Source organism: Salvelinus namaycush, chromosome 41 (assembly GCF_016432855.1).
Source record: "Salvelinus namaycush isolate Seneca chromosome 41, SaNama_1.0, whole genome shotgun sequence".
Taxonomy (NCBI): Eukaryota; Metazoa; Chordata; class Actinopteri; order Salmoniformes; family Salmonidae; genus Salvelinus; species Salvelinus namaycush.
The window spans coordinates 18822460-18847970 of NC_052347.1; the positions used below are offsets into that span (position 1 = coordinate 18822460).

At 38.6% G+C, this 25511-nt stretch overlaps 1 protein-coding gene across 1 annotated transcript in view; it reads right to left on the bottom strand.

Annotated features, from left to right (window-relative positions):
• Positions 1 to 7510: 7510 nt before the first annotated feature.
• The window catches only part of LOC120034032 (immunoglobulin gamma-1 heavy chain-like), a 53193-nt gene continuing 35192 nt past the window's right edge, over positions 7511 to 25511 (bottom strand). The window contains exons 5-11 of the mRNA XM_038980424.1: positions 12528 to 12571; positions 10815 to 11114; positions 10345 to 10629; positions 9903 to 10220; positions 9247 to 9564; positions 8284 to 8438; positions 7511 to 7522 (exon numbers count right to left, since the gene is read on the bottom strand). Coding sequence (XP_038836352.1) covers positions 7511 to 7522; positions 8284 to 8438; positions 9247 to 9564; positions 9903 to 10220; positions 10345 to 10629; positions 10815 to 11114; positions 12528 to 12571 — 1432 coding nt within the window. The remainder of the gene's footprint in view (positions 7523 to 8283; positions 8439 to 9246; positions 9565 to 9902; positions 10221 to 10344; positions 10630 to 10814; positions 11115 to 12527; positions 12572 to 25511) is intronic.

The window sequence follows — 25511 nt, forward strand, 5'->3', positions numbered from 1 at the left end:
GGCTGTATCATTGTGACCTGCTATATGGCACAGTGGTTTAACCCTGTACAAACCCCCCACCACTCTGTGCAGGACCATGGATGTATCATTGTGACCTGCTATATGGCACGGTGGTTTAACCCTGTACAAACCCCCCACCACTCTGTGCAGGACCATGGCTGTATCATTGTGACCTGCTATATGGCACAGTGGTTTAACCCTGTACAAAAAAAAACCACCACTCTGTGCAGGACCATGGCTGTATCATTGTGACCTGCTATATGGCACAGTGGTTTAACCCTGTACAAACCCCCCACCACTCTGTGCAGGACCATGGCTGTATCATTGTGACCTGCTATATGGCACAGTGGTTTAACCCTGTACAAACCCCCCACCACTCTGTACAGGGCCATGGCTGTATCATTGTGACCTGCTATATGGCACAGTGGTTTAACCCTGTACAAACCCCCCACCACTCTGTACAGGGCCATGGCTGTATCATTGTGACCTGCTATATGGCACAGTGGTTTAACCCTGTACAAACCCCCCACCACTCTGTACAGGGCCATGGCTGTATCATTGTGACCTGCTATATGGCACAGTGGTTTAACCCTGTACAAACCCCCCACCACTCTGTGCAGGACCATGGCTGTATCATTGTGACCTGCTATATGGCACAGTGGTTTAACCCTGTACAAACTCCCCACCACTCTGTGCAGGGCCATGGCTGTATCATTGTGACCTGCTATATGGCACAGTGGTTTAACCCTGTACAAACTCCCCACCACTCTGTGCAGGACCATGGCTGTATCATTGTGACCTGCTATATGGCACAGTGGTTTAACCCTGTACAAACCCCCCACCACTCTGTGCAGGACCATGGCTGTATCATTGTGACCTGCTATATGGCACAGTGGTTTAACCCTGTACAAACCCCCCACCACTCTGTACAGGGCCATGGCTGTATCATTGTGACCTGCTATATGGCACAGTGGTTTAACCCTGTACAAACCCCCCACCACTCTGTGCAGGACCATGGCTGTATCATTGTGACCTGCTATATGGCACAGTGGTTTAACCCTGTACAAACTCCCCACCACTCTGTGCAGGGCCATGGCTGTATCATTGTGACCTGCTATATGGCACAGTGGTTTAACCCTGTACAAACTCCCCACCACTCTGTGCAGGACCATGGCTGTATCATTGTGACCTGCTATATGGCACAGTGGTTTAACCCTGTACAAACCCCCCACCACTCTGTGCAGGACCATGGCTGTATCATTGTGACCTGCTATATGGCACAGTGGTTTAACCCTGTACAAACCCCCCACCACTCTGTACAGGGCCATGGCTGTATCATTGTGACCTGCTATATGGCACAGTGGTTTAACCCTGTACAAACCCCCCACCACTCTGTACAGGGCCATGGCTGTATCATTGTGACCTGCTATATGGCACAGTGGTTTAACCCTGTACAAACCCCCCACCACTCTGTACAGGGCCATGGCTGTATCATTGTGACCTGCTATATGGCACAGTGGTTTAACCCTGTACAAACCCCCCACCACTCTGTGCAGGACCATGGCTGTATCATTGTGACCTGCTATATGGCACAGTGGTTTAACCCTGTACAAACTCCCCACCACTCTGTGCAGGGCCATGGCTGTATCATTGTGACCTGCTATATGGCACAGTGGTTTAACCCTGTACAAACTCCCCACCACTCTGTGCAGGGCCATGGCTGTATCATTGTGACCTGCTATATGGCACAGTGGTTTAACCCTGTACAAACCCCCCACCACTCTGTGCAGGACCATGGCTGTATCATTGTGACCTGCTATATGGCACAGTGGTTTAACCCTGTACAAACTCCCCACCACTCTGTGCAGGGCCATGGCTGTATCATTGTGACCTGCTATATGGCACAGTGGTTTAACCCTGTACAAACCCCCCACCACTCTGTGCAGGGCCATGGCTGTATCATTGTGACCTGCTATATGGCACAGTGGTTTAACCCTGTACAAACCCCCCACCACTCTGTGCAGGGCCATGGCTGTATCATTGTGACCTGCTATATGGCACAGTGGTTTAACCCTGTACAAACCCCCCACCACTCTGTACAGGGCCATGGCTGTATCATTGTGACCTGCTATATGGCACAGTGGTTTAACCCTGTACAAACCCCCCACCACTCTGTGCAGGGCCATGGCTGTATCATTGTGACCTGCTATATGGCACAGTGGTTTAACCCTGTACAAACCCCCCACCACTCTGTACAGGGCCATGGCTGTATCATTGTGACCTGCTATATGGCACAGTGGTTTAACCCTGTACAAACCCCCCACCACTCTGTACAGGGCCATGGCTGTATCATTGTGACCCGCTATATGGCACAGTGGTTTAACCCTGTACAAACCCCCCACCACTCTGTACAGGGCCATGGCTGTATCATTGTGACCTGCTATATGGCACAGTGGTTTAACCCTGTACAAACCCCCCACCACTCTGTGCAGGGCCATGGCTGTATCATTGTGACCTGCTATATGGCACAGTGGTTTAACCCTGTACAAACCCCCCACCACTCTGTGCAGGGCCATGGCTGTATCATTGTGACCTGCTATATGGCACAGTGGTTTAACCCTGTACAAACCCCCCACCACTCTCTACAGGGCCATGGCTGTATCATTGTGACCTGCTATATGGCACAGTGGTTTAACCCTGTACAAACCCCCCACCACTCTGTGCAGGGCCTTGGCTGTATCATTGTGACCTGCTATATGGCACAGTGGTTTAACCCTGTACAAACCCCCCACCACTCTGTACAGGGCCATGGCTGTATCATTGTGACCTGCTATATGGCACAGTGGTTTAACCCTGTACAAACCCCCCACCACTCTGTGCAGGGCCATGGCTGTATCATTGTGACCCGCTATATGGCACAGTGGTTTAACCCTGTACAAACCCCCCACCACTCTGTGCAGGACCATGGCTGTATCATTGTGACCTGCTATATGGCACAGTGGTTTAACCCTGTACAAACCCCCCACCACTCTGTGCAGGGCCATGGCTGTATCATTGTGACCTGCTATATGGCACAGTGGTTTAACCCTGTACAAACCCCCCACCACTCTGTACAGGGCCAAAGATGGAATAAACATGTGCAACTTTTCACAACAACTATAACATGATCTGTTGATTTCGATCTGATGAACAGAATGTCAAATTATGTTTTACTACTTATTAATAACACTTTGATTAGTTTGGGCTTTCAGCTTTTACTCTGTCAGGAATTTTGAACATAACAATTATTAAAGAACCTTGCTGAGTACAGTTTTATAGACAGTAATTAAGTACATTTTTAGTTCTTATTTAAAGTAAAACATATTTTTATTTAAAACATTCATTCTGTTTTCAGAATCCAATAATTAGAGTAGCTGTTTAAATGTTTTCTCTTCTAATTGCATATGAGATGAAGTAGGTAGCCATTTTCCACCACAGTGGTTTTTGTTATGGCGTGTAACACTGTGCCCTTGTAGTTATCATGATGACACACACCCATATAAAAACCTCTCCACACACCAGAGACCAATACATCTATCAGGTACCTGTCATATTTCCCTGTAGTCATCACAAATCTCTATGATTCAATGAATTATCTTAATTTGTCCTCAGCCAATAGAGTTAATCTTGTCAGATTTTATAATCCAAATGTATATGAAGAAATGCCAATCCGTTCTCACAGTCCATTGTGTCTGACGGACAGTGTGCACAGATGAGCATGATGAATAATACAAATAAAATACAACTTAGAGTGAGTTATGCAGCATCTCTTTAGGTTGTAAAATAAATGTTCTTTGCACTACAGGATTATGAATGAGAATTTGTAAGAATGTGGAGTGTTACATATTATAGTACAGTACTGGGACATCATACTGTAGAAGAGTGGTATTCTAAGAAGGGGCAGTGACCCCTGGGTGGGCCACAGAGGTGTTGCGTATATGTGGCATAGTTTTGACTGGATTTGGTGCAACTGCCCCAGCAATTTCAGTCACAGTGCCTCTCGAGCACAATAATAAACAGCAGAGTCCTCTGATCTCAGACTCTTGGCCTCTAAGAACTGTGTGCTTGTAGGGACGTCCTTAGTCAGGATGAACTGGCCTTTCAGGGATTCTGAGTAGTCTGGAGCATCTGTTGAACCAGAGTTAATACTCCCAATCCACTCCAGAGCTTTGCCTGGTTTCTGCCTTATCCAGTGCATGTAGTAGTCTGTCATATCAAACCCAGAGATTTTACTGGACAATATATCAGGTCTTCAGGTCTTTTCACCTGAGAAGGTGACTGATCCATCTCATCACAGCAAAGTCCTGTAAACATTACGGAGGCCATTGTATAAATTATTAATTCAATAGATGTAACTTTTCTGGTTAAAATGTACTGGCTTCATACTCACCCAATATGCATGCTAGTGGGAAAATAACAATCCCACAGCTGTTCAAAATCATTCTGGTGTCTGAAATGTCACATAACTCTAGTAACTATTGTATGAGTTGAATGATGAGTTGGCAACATGCTGCTTTATTTACAGAGGGGGAAGGGAAGTAAGTTTGCCAAGCTCGCCCTCTGGAGGTTGGCCACAGCTGGCACTGGTCTATTCAACTCCTGTAGGTTCACTTAAATATCACTTAAATTGTCTTACCATTTATTACAAAATGCTGCATAGGATAGACTCTTTCAATATTTTCCATATTCTAAAAGAGTGATACTGAATAGCACTAGAGATCAAATCAAAGTTGCCATAACACCTGCAAATCATATACATGACCAATAAACTTTGATTTGGTTTGATCTCTAGCACTATTCAACATCATTCTCTCTGAATAATACTTACTGTATTTAATGTGGCAGAGATGAGGGCCAGTCTTTTATTACAGTAAAAAACACTTCCTTCATGGTGTGACCAAAAGGCTCACTAACAGCTTCTACCCCCAAGCCAATAGACTGCTGAACAATTAATCAAATGGCCACCGGACTACTTACATTGACATCACCCCCCCCATTTGTTTTGTACACTGCTGCTACTCGCTGTTTATTATCTATGCATAGTCACTTCACCCCTACCTACATGTACAAATTACCTCGACTAACCTGTATCCCCGCACATTGACTCGGTACCGGTACCCCCTGTATATATCCTCGTTATTGTTATTTTATTGTGTTACTTTTTGATTATTTTTTACTTTAGTTTATTTTGTCTTTCTTGAACTACACTGTTGGTTAACGGCTTGTAAGTAAGCATTTCACGGTAAAGTCTACACTTGTATTCGGCGCATGTGACAAATAAAGGGTTTATTTGAAATATTTTTCGTAGTTTCTTACTCATAATGGTGAATTTGTGTGTACCCCTGTAAATCCTTAAAAGTCAATTGACCCGTGTGTCAATGTAATTAACATAATACAAATATCTAAATCTGTCAGTTTAAGCTAGAGATATATACAGAGCAGTTTGTCAGACCAGGAGGCGTCCCGAAAATCACATAGCATCCAAATGGATTGGCCTACACGATGAGACTCTCATAAACAGCATGAACACAATGTTATTCTCCATTTTGTTCTACGACCCCCACAAGTCTCACGAAGGTAACCCGGTACTGGTTTAAGAAATTAATGGATATAAGGAATTATTGTTGTGCCAAACAAAAATAAAGGGGTTAAATGTTTAAAAATATATAAATATAAAAACTCCTACCGGTCAAACATTTTAGAACACCTACTCATTCAAGGTTTTTTGCTTTATTTTTACTATTTTCAAAATTGTAGAATAATAGTGAAGACATCAAAACAATGAAATAACACATTTGGAATAATGTATTAACCAAAAAAGTGTTAAACAAATCTGAGTTAAACATATTTGAGATTCTTCAAATAGCCACCCTTTGCCTTGATGTCAACTTTGTCTATGCAATCTCCATAGACAAACATTGGCAGCAGAATGGCCTTAGTGAAGATCTCAGTGACTTTCAACGTGCACCGTCATAGGATGCCACCTTTCCGGAGAGTCAAATTTCTGCCCAGCTAGAGCTGCCCTGGTCAACTGTATGTGCTGTTATTGTGAAGTGGATACATCATGGAGCAACGGCTCAGCCCCGAAGTGGTAGGCCACACAAGCTCACAGAACGGGACAGCCGAGTGCAAAAGCGCAGAGCGTGTGAAAAAATGATCTGTCCTCGGTTGCAACACTCACTACCGAGTTCCAAACTGTCTCTGGAAGCAACATCAGCACAATAACTGTTCGTCTGGAGCTTCATGAAATGGGTTTCCATGGCCGAGCAGCCACACATAAGCCTAAGATCACCATACGCAATGCCAAGCGTTGACTGGAGTGGTGTAAATCTCGCAGCCATTGGAGCAATGGAAACATGTTCTCTGGAGTGATGAATCATGCTTCACCATTTGGCAGTCCGATGTTTGAATTAAATTCATGAATTTTATGACATAGAAAATAATTCCAACCTATTGGAAATTGTGGAAAAATGCATCTAACAAATTTGTAGATTCACAAGCTTTATGTTATTATTGTGTGTTCGGAATTTGGGACCAAATACTAAACTTTTGACTACTTTAATACGCATACTGTAAAATAAGTGGATTTGTAAAATTGTGGGACAATATATAGAAAGTGCTGTAATTTCTAAAAAGTGTCACCAGATATAGATGAAAATTCCCTCGTATTAATGTTGACAGTCTGCATTTTAAACTCATAGTCATTGAATCATTTCAAATCCAAAGTGCTGGAGTCCAGAGCCAAATCCACAAAATGTGTCTCTGTCCCAATAATTTTGTAGCTCACTATATATACAGTATATTTCTGTGTGCATGCGTGTGTCCATTGCTATCGTACATGCAGTGTTTCTCTTCTTTCAAGGAAGTGTATTTGTGGCCCTGGCAGTTGCTGGACAGTTTCAGTGCCACAGGTGTGGTATCAAGGGGATAGAGAGAGAGGAAACTGCTTTTGCATGACACTATTATTAGACAAGTTAGAGAACCAAGAAACCCCCTCAGATCAACTGATAACAGAATGTTGAAGTCTTAGTTGAATATTACAGATATCTAACGTTGTTTTAATCTGTCCTGGGAGGGGCTACAGCTGTAATTTGGCTCCATAGTTAACTCTGCCAAGCAGAAACACTCCAATCAGTAATGTCTTTGTATATAGGATGTGTCCTTGTCCCAGTATTAGTATCCAGCGGATGTAAAAAAAAAAAGACAACAACTTAAAGTGAAAAAGGACACACAGACATCACAGTATACACTTATATTCAAAGATACTGTACAAAATAAATCAATGAATGAAAAATAACATATCACCACAATGCTTGTATAATATTGAGAACAACAATACTAATCAATCATAATCAATAATGTATTGGATATATATGTAACATTATTACTGAAGAATACTATGCCATAACCATCCCAGACCATTTTCTTTCTAATCTAGACACATCTATCTCTACAGTCCATCATGTGTTCTTCACTGCTTCATCTGAAAAGAGGCAGAGACAGATACAGGTTATTACAATAAACAGAGAGCAAAGTGGAACAACGTAGGTTACCTTGGCCCACAAGGAGTTTCTTATCTCTCCTCTGTGTATATAATCATATTTGGAAGTTTCTCATCTCTCCTCTGTGTATATAATCATATTTGGAAGTTTCTCATCTCTCCTCTGTGTATATAATCATATTTGGAAGTTTCTCATCTCTCCTCTGTGTATATAATCATATTTGGAAGTTTCTCATCTCTCCTCTGTGTATATAATCATATTTGGAAGTGTCTCATCTCTCCTCTGTGTATATAATCATACTTGGAAGTTTCTCATCTCTCCTCTGTGTACACAATCATATTTGGAAGTTTCTCATCTCTCCTCTGTGTATATAATCATATTTGGAAGTTTCTCATCTCTCCTCTGTGTATATAATCATATTTGGAAGTTTCTCATCTCTCCTCTGTGTACATAATCATATTTGGAAGTTTCTCATCTCTCCTCTGTGTACATAATCATATTTGGAAGTTTCTCATCTCTCCTCTGTGTACATAATCATATTTGGAAGTTTCTCATCTCTCCTCTGTGTATATAATCATATTTGGAAGGGAAAGAAGCAACTATCGCTCACAATCAAATCAAATCAAATTGTATTGGTCACATACACTTGATACATAATTGTTTTATTTAAAATCATGACGTTTCAGCTGCCAATGGCCTTCATCAGAAGTCTACAATCACATGAAATAAGTGGTGTCAGTACCTTGACCAGGCTGAGTACTGTGCTGTAGGTGAGAGAGAGAAGAAAGAGGATGATGAAGGTGGAGGTGGTGGACCACAGGCTGTTGAAATCATCCTCATCGTTGTCCGTGCAGCTCAGAGCGAAGCCCGCCTCAGGCTCAGTCAGTAGGATGTTCTCTGAGAACAGGGAGAGAGACAGGTGGTGAGGAACGGACATACACTTGTGTCTGCGTGTGTGTTCATGTGTGTCTGCTTGTTCGCGTGTGTGTCTGTATATTCATGTGTTTATGTGTATTGTACACCTGTATTAGTCTTTATCATAAATTGAGCTACATGAGCTCAAATTATATGGACACACACAGACACACACATCAACACACAAAGAGCACATGCAACTGAGCTGTGCAGACTTGGCCTAATATTAACATGCACACCCACTCACATTATGTCAAGCTACACCTTTACACTAAATAGTACATCCATGACCACCTTACTGTGAGTATAGTACTACTATGTAGGCTATTCAGTGATGTTGTCTTTTCATGACAAAACAATTGTCTTCATTCTGTTTTTTTATGTAGAATAGAGCAGTATATTTTTCTAAGACTTTAAGTAATTGATATACGAACACCAAACCATGTGATCTCAGATGCGGTATTGTTTATTAGCCAATCTCCACATTAGGAAGACACATTAAACAATGACAAAGGACAACAATGGCAACACAAGACTGTGTATTAGGACATACATCTTTTAACACAGTAGACTGGACAATATCACATTAGACAATATGTTTACAGTCAACAAAACAATGACAACACTAACATGTTAACTTTAACTCAACAAGGACAACAATGAATGACATCTTTGAGGACAGCAGAGCACAAACCTAGTAATTGGCTATTCTGACCCACAGAGGAGTCAATAAGGAGACACAACAACACAACACACACAGATTAATATCGCTTGTCTTCACATGAGTTACCCAAGGACTTCGACACACTCCTCTCTTTAGGTGCGGTGTTGTTGTCCGAGCCGGCGTGCTTGACAGCGCATGTGAAAAGCACGTTTGTCTCCCACTTATCCTTGGTGGTGGTGAAGACGCTGGTGACAGAGTAGTTGCCTTCCGGGGTTTTCTGAGGAGGGCTGGTGACCCCCTCCTGGTACTGGCTGCTGTTCACCTGCCACATGATGTAGACGTCACAGAGAGACGGGCTGACCACCAGGCACACCAGAGTCACAGTCTTCTCCTTCCTGGTGTCTTCCTCCGGGAGAAGGTGGACGGACACTGAAAGGGCTCGACCTACAAGAGGATTGATTTGAAGGAGAAACATTACACTCATGTACATGGAGGTACATATGAAAACCAGTATGTGAAAATCAGTTTGAAATCAACCTAGTGGTCCTTAACCCTGGTTCTGGAGCAACACGGGGGTGTGCAGGTTTCTGTTCTAGTCCAGCACTAACACACCTGATTCAACTAAGCAAAGGTGATGATTAGTTAATGATTAGTTGATTTGATGACTCAGGTGTGTTAGCGCTGGGCTGCAGCAAAAGTCTGCACATCCTGTGTCTCCCTCTCAAGAACCTGGAGTATGTGACCACTTATCACAACCACATTGAGATGTCTCAGTGACCTACTTTCTTTGGTGAAGCTGAGTTCCTGAATGACCGGTGTGTCTTCACCACTCTTCTTGGCAGAACACTGGACTTTGTTCACATTGGTCCAGTCCTTCTGGTCTATGGTCAGAGTACTGACCCTGCTGTTCAGGTTGCCCTTTGATTCAATATCTTTCAGATCGATGCCATCCATCTTGTCCCGTCCATTGACCTGCCAGGTGATATTGGTACCAGACACTGTGTCCTGGTCTGTAGCAGTTATGACACATTCCAGCACTGCTTGGTTGTCCAAGAACACCTCTCTCACACGTGGTGGGTTCAGAGTCACCGTCAGTGGTTCTGAAAGGGGAGAGCAGCAGTGGGAAAGCAGGACATGTTACTGATGAGGAACTACACTAAATAATAGAGATCCTGTATGTGAGCATGACATCAACTGTAGTACAGTCTTCTCCTATGTACAGACCTGTTTTGGAGGTCGTCTTGCTGATGGTTTGATCCTGGTGCTCCACCACACAGCTGTACTTGACCTTGTTGTTCCAGTCACTGTTGATGACCTTCAGCAGACTGCTGCCTGAGTAGAGGCCTGACGGCTTTTTGCCTAGAGTAGGGGTCTGGACCTCCACCTCCATGTCATTCTTCTTCCAGGTGACCTTGACTGTCTCGGAGGTGAAATCTTCAATCATACACATCAGGTACTGGGTGGTGCCAATGGGCGCTGACAGCAAAGACACTGTTGGAGACTTTGGGACTGAGTAGCGGGAGGTTAAAAAAATGTCTGCATGTTAGTTTAACCGCTTATTGAAATAATGCTGATATTTTCAAAGACATCCAGGGTAAAAACCTTATATTCAGGTTTTCTAAACAGAAATAGTTTACACCACAAACATTAAAATGCAATCTATAGAAAAAAACTATATAATGACCAGATCTTACCTGGTTTATTGATGACTGCTGTCTTTCCACCTCCAGGATGTTCCACAGAACAAATAAAAGACTTTGAGTTTTCCCAGTTATTCTTAGCCACGCGGACCTGACTGACTCCGATGTAGGCTCCCCCGCTCTGAACCGACGGGTACTGGACAAAGTCCGTCAGTGGACTCCCGCTGGCGTCTGTCCATTTGAAGGTGATTGAGGAAGGCGAAAAGCCGGTAGCGAGACAACCGATGCTGTAGATGTCGTTAGTAGGGGTTCCACAGTTCATAAGAGGGAATAGAGTAGGGGTGGCTGTGGTTGCTGCAAGAAAGAAAGAAAGAAAGAAAGAAAGAAAGAAAGAAAGAAAGGTAACACTTTATTTGAATGTACAAAAATGACCAGGTAACTACTAGGAATTACCATGGTAAAATTATCATTACACAGTTATTATAACCTAATAACTACTTGTTCATTTAATCTTGCACTATAAGGCACCATTTAGTTCCATGTAGTTGGTTGTCTTGTATTCTTTGAGGTATAACTACCACTACGTTTCTAGTTTTATTAGTGTACAGGATACAAATGTTATACACTGTCTAACAAAATGCTTACTTGCAGGTTCCTTCTCAACAATGCAACAACAATAAGAAATAATACAATATAAGAATACGAACATAAAGTAACTGGCTCAGTAAAATAGAATAAACATTTTAGGAAAGGCATAATACAGAAAGGCACAATTAAGTACACATTAACACATTAAATTGTAGACACATTTACCAGTGAAAACTGAACTGTAAAATAAAACATACTGTTTCTCTAATAAAACCTTTTAAATAAATCATTTATATGGATTAAGGTGATGCCAATTAACTCTCAATTCAATATAGGCTAAGATGAACTCTTATTCTTATACCCTATAATCGGTTTATGTGTTTGACTCCATATGAATAGGCTACATTTTCATTTTCACATGGTCATTTTTGACCTAAAGCAAAGCCTACAAAATCAACTAATTAAACATGAATCGCAAAAAGTGAAAGACGTATGTGGACAGATGAACAAACAATATACTGCTTTTTCTAGGTGTGCTACACAAACAACGTTATCCAAGTAGTAATGTCTACTTTTCTCCATAAAACAATGATTATCTACAAACTACAACAATTTGATTGCATTAAAAAAACACACAAAAACAATGACTTACCTGATGATACTGTGATCATTGTTCCTTTCCCCCAATAGTCGAAGTATCCATACACAGCGTGACAAGGGCGTATGCCAAGCAGTACAAAAACTACCCTCTTTACAGCAATCGGTTTCAACTAATCTTGATAACTTCAAAGTACATTGGTTTGTAAAAACAAATCTAAATAGATACTACATTGTCACAGAGTCACACTTGGTCAACAATGTATTTCCACAATATATAACATTTTCTCTTAGACTGTACATTTTTTTCTGAGGAAGGAATGGTTTTCTATTTATAAGACTTTAGGAAACACATTTCTGCATCATTCTACAACAGCAGAACCTAGAATTTGAGGAACTATTTGACTTTCAAGGAAATAAGCAAATTGATGTAAACCATTTCTTTAGTGGACTATGAACAGGTCTATTCAATGACATTTTGCATTTGAAAAATGCAAAAGACAAAAATATGTTCTTTCTACACTCAAAATAGAATGGGAAAATTAAACATTCGATGGATATCATACATTTAAGTTTGCTTACCTGTTGAGACGGTGACTTGTGTCCCTTTTCCCCAGTAGTCAAAAGCATCACAGTGCTATGTCTCCATTCACTGCCTGTACAAAAACCCTGCACTTCAATAGGCAGCTTTAAAGTCACGATTCTGAATCCAACGGAATAAAATATAATGCAATATCGTAATACTATCATACACCTGATTCCTTAAGGACAGATGTTGTGAATTCCGTTTTGTATACATTTAAAAAAAAATGATGCTCAGGTCCATGTCATGACATCACTCCATCAAATTATACTTTGTAAAAATGTAAAACAATTTACAATGGCGTTATATCAATATCAGACGATCATTTGAAGAATATTGTATGGTTTCTCCCCATTGTCCCAATCCTCACGCAGATATAATGCAGGTTTTGTCTCTGAGGTTTTTGTTCAGCCTCATTTCACTGTGCCCCCCAGCCCAGCCCATATCACAGTGATATACCCCAGCACAAAAACACCTCCTTCACATCTCCATAGGGATTCCATATGACTCTGCTCTCAGTGAGGTATAAGAAACATAAAACCATCCATAATACAATATAATATAACAATACTATAGACTCTTACAGTATCATGTTCATCTATGATTTGGTGGATTATTGTTTCTGACAAAAGGTGTATCCATTGTCAGTTTTGTAACAGTTGTTTGCAAATGTATGGATTTAAGTGTTGCAGTATAAAACCAAATATCATGGCTATGGCCAAAATCATGTTTATGGTGAGTTTTCATCAGGGTTACATTGATACCATTGTCCCGGGGTGTAATTATTTGACCTGTTCAGTCCATACTGGAGCAAAGGGGTTTTTGTACGGCGTAATATCACTGTGGCCCCCATAAAGTCACAGTGATACACACCATAACAAAAACCTCCCACCAGCACCACGCACCTGCTCTTTGAGGACAGCAACACATTCAGATGGTTGTGGATAGGTGATAATACACATATCTATTATTTCTTAGAATATTTTACGATATTGTTTACCTTCAGGAAACTGTTATGTAATATATATTATAGAAAATGTATTTATTATTTTGAATTAGAACATTTTACCTAAATCTTGCTATTACAATTCTTTATAACTGCTATATACCTTTCTTACAATAAGCCTTTCTTATAATAATATTTTAATTTTCACCTAACTCAACATAATTGTTATTTATTCAGCATTAGTATGAATGGTTTAACCTTCATTAATAGTTGTTATGTGGTCAGCATCATTATGAATGGTTTAACCTTTAATAGTTGTTATTTAGTCAGCATCATTATGAATGGTTTAATCTTTAATAGTTGTTATTTAGTCAGCATCATTATGAATGGTTTAATCTTTAATAGTTGTTATTTAGTCAGCATCATTATGAATGGTTTAACCTTTAATAGTTGTTATTTAGTCAGCATCATTATGAATGGTTTAACCTTTAATAGTTGTTATTTAGTCAGCATCATTATGAATGGTTTAATCTTTAATAGTTGTTATTTAGTCAGCATCATTATGAATGGTTTAATCTTTAATAGTTGTTATTTAGTCAGCATCATTATGAATGGTTTAACCTTTAATAGTTGTTATTTAGTCAGCATCATTATGAATGGTTTAACCTTTAATAGTTGTTATTTAGTCAACATCATTATGAATGGTTTAACCTTTAATAGTTGTTATTTAGTCAGCATCATTATTAATGGTTTAACCTTTAATAGTTGTTATTTAGTCAGCATCATTATGAATGGTTTAACCTTTAATAGTTGTTATTTAGTCAGCATCATTATGAATGGTTTAACCTTTAATAGTTGTTATTTAGTCAGCATCATTATGAATGGTTTAACCTTTAATAGTTGTTATTTAGTCAGCATCATTATGAATGGTTTAACCTTTAATAGTTGTTATTTAGTCAACATCATTATGAATGGTTTAACCTTTAATAGTTGTTATTTAGTCAACATCATTATGAATGGTTTCACCTTTAATAGTTGTTATTTAGTCAGCATCATTATGAATGGTTTAATCTTTAATAGTTGTTATTTAGTCAGCATCATTATGAATAGTTTAACATTTAATAGTTGTTATTTAGTCAGCATCATTATGAATGGTTTAATCTTTAATAGTTGTTATTTAGTCAGCATCCTTATGAATGGTTTAACCTTTAAAAGTTGTTATTTAGTCAGCATCATTATGAATGGTTTAACCTTTAATAGTTGTTAATTAGTCAGTATCATTATGAATGGTTTAATCTTTAATAGTTGAGTCACGCCCTGACCTTAGAGAGCCTTTTTATTTCTCTATTTGGTTAGGTCAGGGTGTAATTTGGGTGGGCATTCTATGTTTTCTGTTTCTTTGTTTTGACCGATTTGTGGTTCCCAAACAGAGGCAGCTGTCTATCGTTGTCTCTGATTGGGAATCATACTTAGGCAGCTTTTTTACCACCTGTGTTTTGTGGGTAATTGTTTTCCCGTTAGTGTTTCAGCCTTACAGAACTGTGCGTTTTCGTTTTCACGTTCGGTTTCTGTTTACTTGTTTTTTTTGAAGGTTTCACTTCAATTAAAGGATGTGGAACTACATGCACGCTGCGCCTTGGCTCATTTATGACAGGGAATTTGAAGATAGCGAGCGTGACAAGTTGTTTTTTAGTCATCATCATCATGAATGGTTTAACCTTTAACATGGGGTGGCAGGTAGCCTAGTGGTTAGAGCGTTGGACTAGTAACCGAAAGGTTGCAAGATCGATTCTCCAAGCTGACAAGGTAAAAATCTGCCGTTCTGCCCCTGAACAAGGCATTAACCCACTGTTCCTAGGCCGTCATTGAAAATAATAATTTGTTCTTAACTGACCTGTCTAGTTAAATAAAGGTACAATTAAAATAGCTGTTATTTAGTCAGCGTCATTATGAATGGTTTAACATTTAATAGTTGTTATTTAGTCAACATCATTATGAATGGTTTAACATTTAATAGTTGTTATTTAGTCAACATCATTATGAATGGTTTAACATTTAATAGCTGTTATTTAGTCAACATCATTATGAATGGTTTAACATTTAATAGCTGTTATTTAGTCAACATCATTATGAATGGTTTAACATTTAATAGTTGTTATTTAGTCAACATCATTATGAATGGTTTAACATTTAATAGCTGTTATTTAGTCAACATCATTATGAATGGTTTAACATTTAATAGTTGTTATTTAGTCAACATCATTATGAATGGTTTAACATTTAATAGTTGTTATTTAGTCAACATCATTATGAATGGTTTAACATTTAATAGTTGTTATTTAGTCAACATCATTATGAATGGTTTAACATTTAATAGTTGTTATTTAGTCAACATCATTATGAATGGTTTAACATTTAATAGCTGTTATTTAGTCAACATCATTATGAATGGTTTAACATTTAATAGTTGTTATTTAGTCAGCATCAGTATGAATGGTTTAACCTTTAATCGTTGTTATTTAGTCAGCATCATTATGAATGGTTTAACCTTTAATAGTTGTTATTTAGTCAACATCAGTATGAATGGTTTAACCTTTAATCGTTGTTATTTAGTCAGCGTCATTATGAATGGTTTAACATTTAATAGTTGTTATTTAGTCAGCATCATTATGAATGGTTTAACCTTGAATAGTTGTTATTTAGTCAGCATCAGTATGAATGGTTTAACCTTTAATCGTTGTTATTTAGTCAGCATCATTATGAATGGTTTAACCTTTAATAGTTGTTATGTGGTCAGCATCATTATGAATTATTTAACCTTTAATAGTTGTTATTTAGTCAACATCAGTATGAATGGTTTAACATTTAATAGTTGTTATTTAGTCAGCATCAGTATGAATGGTTTAACCTTTAATCGTTGTTATTTAGTCAGCGTCATTATGAATGGTTTAACATTTAATAGTTGTTATTTAGTCAGCATCATTATGAATGGTTTAACCTTGAATAGTTGTTATTTAGTCAGCATCAGTATGAATGGTTTAATCTTTAATAGTTGTTATTTAGTCAGCATCATTATGAATGGTTTAACCTTTAATAGTTGTTATTTAGTCAGTGTCATTATGAATGGTTTAACATTTAATAGTTGTTATTTAGTCAGCATCATTATGAATGGTTTAACCTTTAATAGTTGTTATTTAGTCAGCATCAGTATGAATGGTTTAACCTTTAATCGTTGTTATTTAGTCAGCATCATTATGAATGGTTTAACCTTTAATAGTTGTTATGTGGTCAGCATCATTATGAATTATTTAACCTTTAATAGTTGTTATTTAGTCAGCATCATTATGAATGGTTTAACATTTAATAGTTGTTAATTAGTCAGCATCATTATGAATGGTTTAACCTTTAATAGTTGTTATGTGGTCAGCATCATTATGAATGATTTAACCTTTAATAGTTGTTATTTAGTCAGCATCATTATGAATGGTTTAACATTTAATAGTTGTTAATTAGTCAGCATCATTATGAATGGTTTAACCTTTAATAGTTGTTATTTAGTCAGCATCATTATGAATGGTTTAACCTTTAATATTTGTTATGTGGTCAGCATCATTATTAATGGTTTAACCTTTAATAGTTGTTATTTAGTCAGCATCATTATGAATGGTTTAACCTTTAATAGTTGTTATTTAGTCAGCATCATTATGAATGGTTTAACCTTTAATAGTTGTTATTTAGTCAACATCATTATTAATGGATTAACCTTTAATAGTTGTTATGTGGTCAGCATCATTATGAATGGTTTAACCTTTAATAGTTGTTATTTAGTCAGTGTCATTATGAATGGTTTAACCTTTAATAGTTGTTATTTAGTCAGCATCATTATGAATGGTTTAACCTTTAATAGTTGTTATTTAGTCAACATCATTATTAATGGATTAACCTTTAATAGTTGTTATGTGGTCAGCATCATTATGAATGGTTTAACCTTTAATAGTTGTTATTTAGTCAGTGTCATTATGAATGGTTTAACCTTTAATAGTTGTTATTTAGTCAGATTCATTATGAATGATTTAACCTTTAATAGTTGTTATTTAGTCAGCATCATTATGAATGGTTTAACCTTTAATAGTTGTTATTTAGTCAGCATCAGTATGAATGGTTTAACCTTTAATAGTTATTATTTAGTCAGATTCATTATGAATGGTTTAACCTTTAATAGTTATTATTTAGTCAGATTCATTATGAATGGTTTAACCTTTAATAGTTATTTAGTCAGCATCATTATGAATGGTTTAACCTTTAATAGTTGTTCTTTAGTCAGCATCATTATGAATGGTTTGGATGTTCACAATCTTTATCACTAATTTAACAAAGAACAAACTTTGTATCGCTTAATTAAAAAATCTACTTATAACCTGCTTATAAACATGAAACAATTTTGTACTTACATGCACATGTAAGTACAAAATTCATGGTTAAAATATGATTGCAGATACATGATTCTAATTATGTAGAAAGCTTTTCAGACAGTTTATCTCATTCCCAGGAAGTGTCTATTTTGACTGTGACAATGTGAACTGGGTAATCCTTAGGGAACGATGGTTTCATGTGACAGACATCTTTGTTGTTTTTGTACAGGTCATGCTTGCTTCACACCACTGTGTGTCATTATATCTGACACAGTAATACATAGCTGTGTCTTCAGTTTGAATTCTCTGCCCTTCTACAGTCACTATGTTGTTGGAACCATCTTTGGAGATGCTGAACCTGCTTTTCAAGGAACCCTTGGAGTCTCCATCTGAACCATTATATAGCTTTACCTACAGGATGCCTAATCCAGTCTGTGGTATAGCTCTCATCACAGATAGAATACCCAGATACCTTACAGGTGATGCTCCAAGACTCTCTGGGCTTTACAACCATTGAGCTTGGCTGCTGAGTTCTGGGTCAACAATACTGTGCACACCTGTGGGGGGATTGAGATATTTGAAAATGGTCTAACATCAGGTACATGATCAGTTGATGAAGCTTGATTGTGTTATAGTAATATTTATTTAAAAATTAACAGGAGGCAGGTGCAAGCAGCAGAATCAGAGATGCAGGGAACATGGTTTGTGTGGAAGCTGAACTGATGGGAACAATACTTATTTACTCCAACTAGGTGAAGGAGAGACAGACCCTTCTACATATACTGTACAAAGAGGGGAATTGATTTGCATCAAAGTCTGAGATTTAGGATTAATGCAGAAGTACAGTTAGTAAATTACTAGTACCAATGTGACATGTTGTGTAGAACATACTTTTTATCGTAATAATACAATTATTTCTTATGGAATGCATTGTGCAGCATTATGAATGGTTCTGTTCTGCTCGTGGTGTACAGTATGTTATTATACTCGTTATCATTGATGCACAGATGGAGATAATCTAACTATCGGTGTCCACCAAAGATACAGTATATATAGTACATGGCCTATTACTCTTTTCATATAACAGTAAAAATCTGCTATCAAAATTCCCTGTTTACATTTCATTATGCTCAATGAGGACATTAATTCCTACCAGTAATTCAAACTCCTGATTGGATTAGACTGATATACAAGTGAATGTAAATAAACTGTCATCAAGATTATATTTACTGACTAACATGGCCAGAGTGGTTTAAGCTTCATTGAGCTTGATGAGGAATGGTATGCTGTGAATACACTTATGCTGGATCCTCAGTTTATTGTTTGTCTTACATACCATTAAGACTACTTTAGTGAGAGAAGTGCTTGATCAGTTTATGTACAGCCCTGCAGCCTCCTGTGTCTCTGGCACAATAATAAACAGCAGAGTCTTCAGTGTTCAGACTGTTCATCTGGAGATACACCTGTTTCATGCTATTGTCTCTGGAGATGGTGAACCGACCCTGAACAGACTGGGGGTAGTAAGTGCTTCTGCTGTCATGGGTAATAGTTGCAACCCACTCCAGTCCTTTCCCAGGAGCCTGTCTGATCCAAGACATCCAGTAGTTATTCATGTCTAAATCAGAGGCTGTGCAGGTCAGTTTGTGTGGTTCTTCAGGCTTTTTAACTACTGGTCCAGACTGAATCAGCCTCTGACCATGAACATCTGTTGATAAAAAGAGAGTATTTCAAACTTGAAGAAGAGCTTTTAAGTACACACAACCATCTGTTGAAAGTAAAAACAAAGTGTTTACCTGACAGTCCTATAACCATTAGCAGTAGCCCTATTATGTAATCTTTGTTAAACATGTTTGACTATTGTCAGTGTCTATCACTCAGTCTAGTATTCAAAGCTTCAGCCCCTCTCTTCCACTCTGCAGTGAGATAAGTAGTGATGGAAGAGGCCAGAGTTTTGCATTGACTCCTCCTCACTGGGTGGGAAGATCACAAAGAGATTAAATAGAAAACTCAGAGATGGGGAACATGTTCTGGATACTTTGACAATTACTTGTTTGTGTGACAAGACTGGGCAAGCGATAGTTTGATTGTGTAGTTTGAATGTTAGATGCTGGAGTCTTTTATTGTGTAGTGCTTTGTGATATTGTTGTATTATTTACAGTAATGATCCTCAGTATTATTCTAGTGTGACACAAAGAAAGTAATACACCACCTATCCATGTTGTTAGGGTGGTTTTTATACAGCTGCTCCACCAGCTTCAGTCAGTGTGTCTGTCAAACACAATAATAAACAGCAGAGTCCTCTGATCCCAGACTCTTGGCCTCTAAGAGAGCTGTGTGCTTGTGGAGAAGTCCTCATTCAGGGTGAACTATCCTTAGTATGAGTAGTCTGGAACATCTGTTTAACCAGAGTCAACGCTCCCAATCCACTTCAGAGTTTTGCCTGGTTTCTGCCTTATGCAGTGCATGAAGAACCTTGCCATTGTAAACTCAGAGATTTTACAGTATCTCCTCGTCTTTTCACATGAGAATGTGACTGATCCAGTCTGATATCACAACAACACCTGCAAAACAAGAACATTCAGTTGAAGATATGGCATTTACACTAATTTTGAGTTGAAGAATGAGGAACCTAGAGGGACTTAGGAAAATTACAATGGGCTCAGAACAGGGTGCATGGCTGGCCCTTAAATGTACACGGAGAGCTAACATTAATGATATGCATGTCAATCTCTCATGGCTCAAAGTGGAGGAGAGATTGACTTCACCACTACTTGTTTTTGTAAGAAGTGTTGACATGCTGAATGCACCGAGGTGTCTGTTTAAACTACTAGCACACAGCTCGGACACCCATGTATACCCCACAAGACATGCCATCAGAGGTCTCTTCACAGTCCCCAAGTCAAGAACAGACTATGAGAGGTGCAGAGTGATACATAGAGCCATACATGGAACTCTATTCCACATCAGGCAACTGATGCAAGCAGTAGAATCAGATTTAAAAAACAGATAAAAAACATCTTATGGAACAGCAGGGACTGTGAAGAGATACACACACAGGTACAGACACAGGCAAACACACACACATGCTAGCACACACACTCTACACACACGTACACTGTAATATTGTTGTATCGGGGTATTATACTATTTGTATTGTAGATATGTAGTGGTGTAATAATGTTATATTATGTACTGTTTATCTTTAGTTGTATGTGTAATGCAAGTGCCTTAATGTGTTTGGACCCCAGGAAGAGTAGCTGCTGCCTTGGCAGGAACTAATGGGGATCCTTAATGAATACAAATACAAATACTCAGACATTCTTCAGTCACAATGATGTACTGTATAGGGCTTTACTTACAGTGTATAGACATCACCATGACAACTAAACTCCAGACAGTCATCAGTTCCATTAATAAGTGATAGTTAGTGGAGGATGTGTTGTTAATGTCAGTCCAAGCTTCCTATAATGAGAAGGCCAGAGCAGAGTGTCTGATTATAAAGAGATGGAGGTAGGGATACTTTGCATAGACTGACCCCTAGAGGATGAAATAGAGACTGAGAGGGAGAGATGTTCTTTAAGTTTGATATTGGCAGCATTGTTTCTCAGAACAGCACAGGATGACAGAATCTATTCGCATTAATACAATAAACTTGTTCCATCTATACTTGTTCCATTACTCTTTGACATTAATGACTTTCATGGTTCTATATTTAATATTATAAACTGGTTGGTTCGAACCCTGAATGCTGATTGGCTGAAAGCCGTGCTACATCAGACCATATACCATGGGTATGACAAAACATGTATTTTTACTGTTCTAATTACATTGGTAACTAGTTTATAATAGCAATAAGGCATCTCAGGTGTTTGTGGTATATTGGCAGTATACCACAGGAAGGGCTGTATCCAGGACATATACCACACCCCCTCTGGCCTTATTGCTTAATTATACTAATTCAAGGTCCTCTGTGTCCAAATCACTAAGGACTTAAAATGGTCCACTCACATGAGCACAGTCGTGAAGAAGGTGCAACAGCGCCTTCTCCCCCTCAAGAAGTTGAAAAGGTTTGGCATGGGCCCTCAAATCCTCAAAAACGTTCTAGAGCTTCACCATTGAGAGCATTTTGATTGGCTGCATCACTGCTTGGTATGGCAACAGCATCACCCTCAATCGCATGGCTCTACAGAGGATGGTGCGGACAGCCCAGTATTTTACTGGGGCCAGACATCCCTGTCATCCAGGACCTCTATATCAGGCGGTGTGGAAGGAAGGCCTGGAAAATTGTTAAAGACTCCAACCAGCTAAGCCATAAACTGTTCTCTCTGCTTCCGGTGCATCAAGTCTGACACCAACAGCCTTGAACAGCTTCTATCCCAAGCAATAAGACTGCTAAATAGCTGACAGAATGGCTACATGGGCCCTCTGAGTTGACCCTTGTATTACATTTTTATTTTTGCACTGTCTCTATGCACACTCATAGGACTCTACACACTCACACACACTAACACTTAAACACACACATAACATTCACACACATTTATACTGACTCTACACACATGCACACACACTCACATACAATCATCACTTACGCTGGCGCTACTCTGTTAATCATATATCATGATGCCTTGTTCCCTTACCTCTATACATCTACATCCATTACTCCAGTATCAATGCACATTGTAAATGGTATTGGAAGTGACGCTGTATATAGCTTCTTACTTTCTTCTTTTTATTTATTGTGTGTTTTTGTTCTACCTTATGTTCTTTTTTGTGCTACGTTGATATTGATCAATGTTGGGTTTGGAGCTTGCACAAAAGGCATTTCACTGTACTTGTGCACGTGACATTAAATTCTGTACCTTGTATAATTCTGTTTGCTGAAATTTGACATTTGGTTTCATGCAAATACGTTCAGGAATATGTTATGCTTTTCAAGTTATATATATATTTTTATATTTGGGTTATAATTTACAGTAGGATGTGTCTACTCAATCCTATAGTGTTGGTGTGGTCATGGGATTGATAATGACAGACACTGGAGCTCAGAATTGTCTCACCTTTTTCACAGTAAAATATCGGCTTGGTCAGTTTTTGTACAGTTCTGCAGCCTCCTGTGTCACTGTGTCTCTGGCACAATAATAAACAGCAGAGTCTTCAGTCTTCAGACTGTTCATCTGGAGATACACCTGCTGCTTGCTATTGTCTCTGGAGATGGTGAACCGACCCTGAACTGACTGGGAGTAGTAGATAGTACTACCACTTGGACCAGAAATACAAGCTATCCATTCCAACCCTTTACCAGAAGCCTTTCTGATCCAGTTAGTCAGAGCTCGTTGAGATTCCAGAATATGTACCGGTCAGTTTGTGGGATTCTCCAGACATTTGAGCAACTGGTTCAGACTCAGTCAGTGTTTGGCACTGAAAACCTGTGAAAATTCAAAATGACAATGTTTAACACTATCACATAAAAAAATTACTTTGAAGTTTGAACACATCCCATTTTATTAATCTGTAGGGCATAAATCTGTTGTTATTGAGTTAAAATTGTTACAATTAAAACTATTTGAAAAAGCCTGTTTGAGAATGATTCTAGTGGACACAACAGACTCACACACATACCGTGAATAAGTATTAAACTATAGAGTCCTCATTGTTCAGTATTAGTTAATGCAGGTCTCGCATGAACTAATACTGTTAATGCAGACAATGCTGATAAGCTGAGAGGGCACTGAACAGAGAGCACAGTTGCACTTGGCCAAATCAATTCCAGTAATTAATGAAATAATTCTACTTTTACTATGACACTTCACGACCCACCAATAACACTTTAGGTCATGACTGATACTTTAAGAAAGGCTGCAGTAGGGTATTGGCCCAAAATATTATCACACATTATCACTGCATATTGGCTATGCTTGAATTGCCCTGCCAATGTTGTTCTTCTCAGATAATTTTGAAATTATATAAGGTACCAGTCAAAAGTTTGGACACACTTACTCATTCAAGGGTTTGTCTTTATTTTGTACTATTTTCTACAGTGTATAATAATAGTGAAGACATCAAAACTATGAAATAACACAAAAAATAATCTAGTAACCAAAAAAGTGTTGGCAATCTCTCAACCAGCATCACCTGGAAAGCTTTTCCAACAGTCTTGAAGGTGTTCCCACAAATGCTGAGCACTTATTGGCTGCTTTTCCTTAAATCTGCAGTCCAAATCATCCCAAACCATCTCAATTGGGTTGAGGTCTGGTGATTGTGGAGACCAGGTATTCTGATGCAGCACTCCATCACTTTCCTTCTTGGTCAAATTGACCTTACACAGTCTGGAGGTGTGTTGGGTCATTGTCCTGTTGAAAAACAAATGACAGTCACACTAAGCGCAAATCAGTTGGGATCGTGTATTGCTGCAGAATGATGTGGTACTGTAGCCATGCTGGTTAAGTGTGCCTAGAATTCTAAATATATCACAGACTGTGTCACCAGCAAAGCACCCCCACACCATTTAAACCTCCTCCTACATGCTTCATGGTGGGAACCACACATGGGGAGATCATCCGTTCACCAACTCTGCGTCTCAAAAAGACACAGCGGTTGGAACAAAAAAATCTCAAATTTGTACTCGTCAGACCAAAGGACATATTTCCACCAGTCTAATTTCCATTGCTCGTGTTTCTTGGCCCAAGCAAGTCTCTTCTTCTTATTGGAGTCCTCTAGTATTGGTTTCTTTGCAGCAATTTGACCACGCAGGCCTGAATTACGCAGTCTTTTCTGAACAGCTGATGTTGAGTTGTGTCCCTTACTTGAACTCTGTGAATCATTTATTTGGGCTGCAATCTGAGGTGCAGTTAACTCTAATTAACTTATCTACTGCAGCAGAGGTAACTGGGTCTTCCTCTCCTGTGGCGGTCCTCATGAGTGCCAGTTTCATCATAGCGCTTGCTAATTTTTGTGACTGCACTTTAAGAATTTTTAAAAGTTCTTGACATTTTCGTGTTGACTGACCTTCATGTCTTAAAGTAATGATGGATTGTCATTTATCTTTTCGTATCTGAGCTGTTCTTGCCATAATTTGGACTTGGTCTTCTTCCAAATAGGGCTATTTTCTGTATACCACCCCTACCATGTCACAACACAACTGATTGGCTCAAAAGCATTAAGAAGAAAATAAATTCCACAATTAACTTTTAACAAGGCACACCTGTTAATTGAAATTGTTTCCAGCTGACTACCTCATGAAGCTGGTTGAGAGAATGCCAAGAGGGTGGTTACTTTGAAGAATCTCAATAATAAATCATATTTTGATATGTTTAACACTTTTTTGGTTACTACATGATTCCATATGTTTTATTTCATAGTTTTGATGTAGAAAATTGTACAAAAATAAAGCCAAACCCTTGAAATAGTAGGTGTGTCCAAACTTTTGACTGGTACTGGATATATAATTATTATTTGTATATAATAATTGAATATGCCAATTATTGGTGTCACTCAAGGATCTACACTGAACAAATATATAAATGCAACATGTAAAGTGTTGGTCCCATGTTTCATGAGCTGAAATAAAAGATCCCATAAAATAAATGTTCCTTAAGTACAAAAAAGCTTATTCTCTCAAGTTT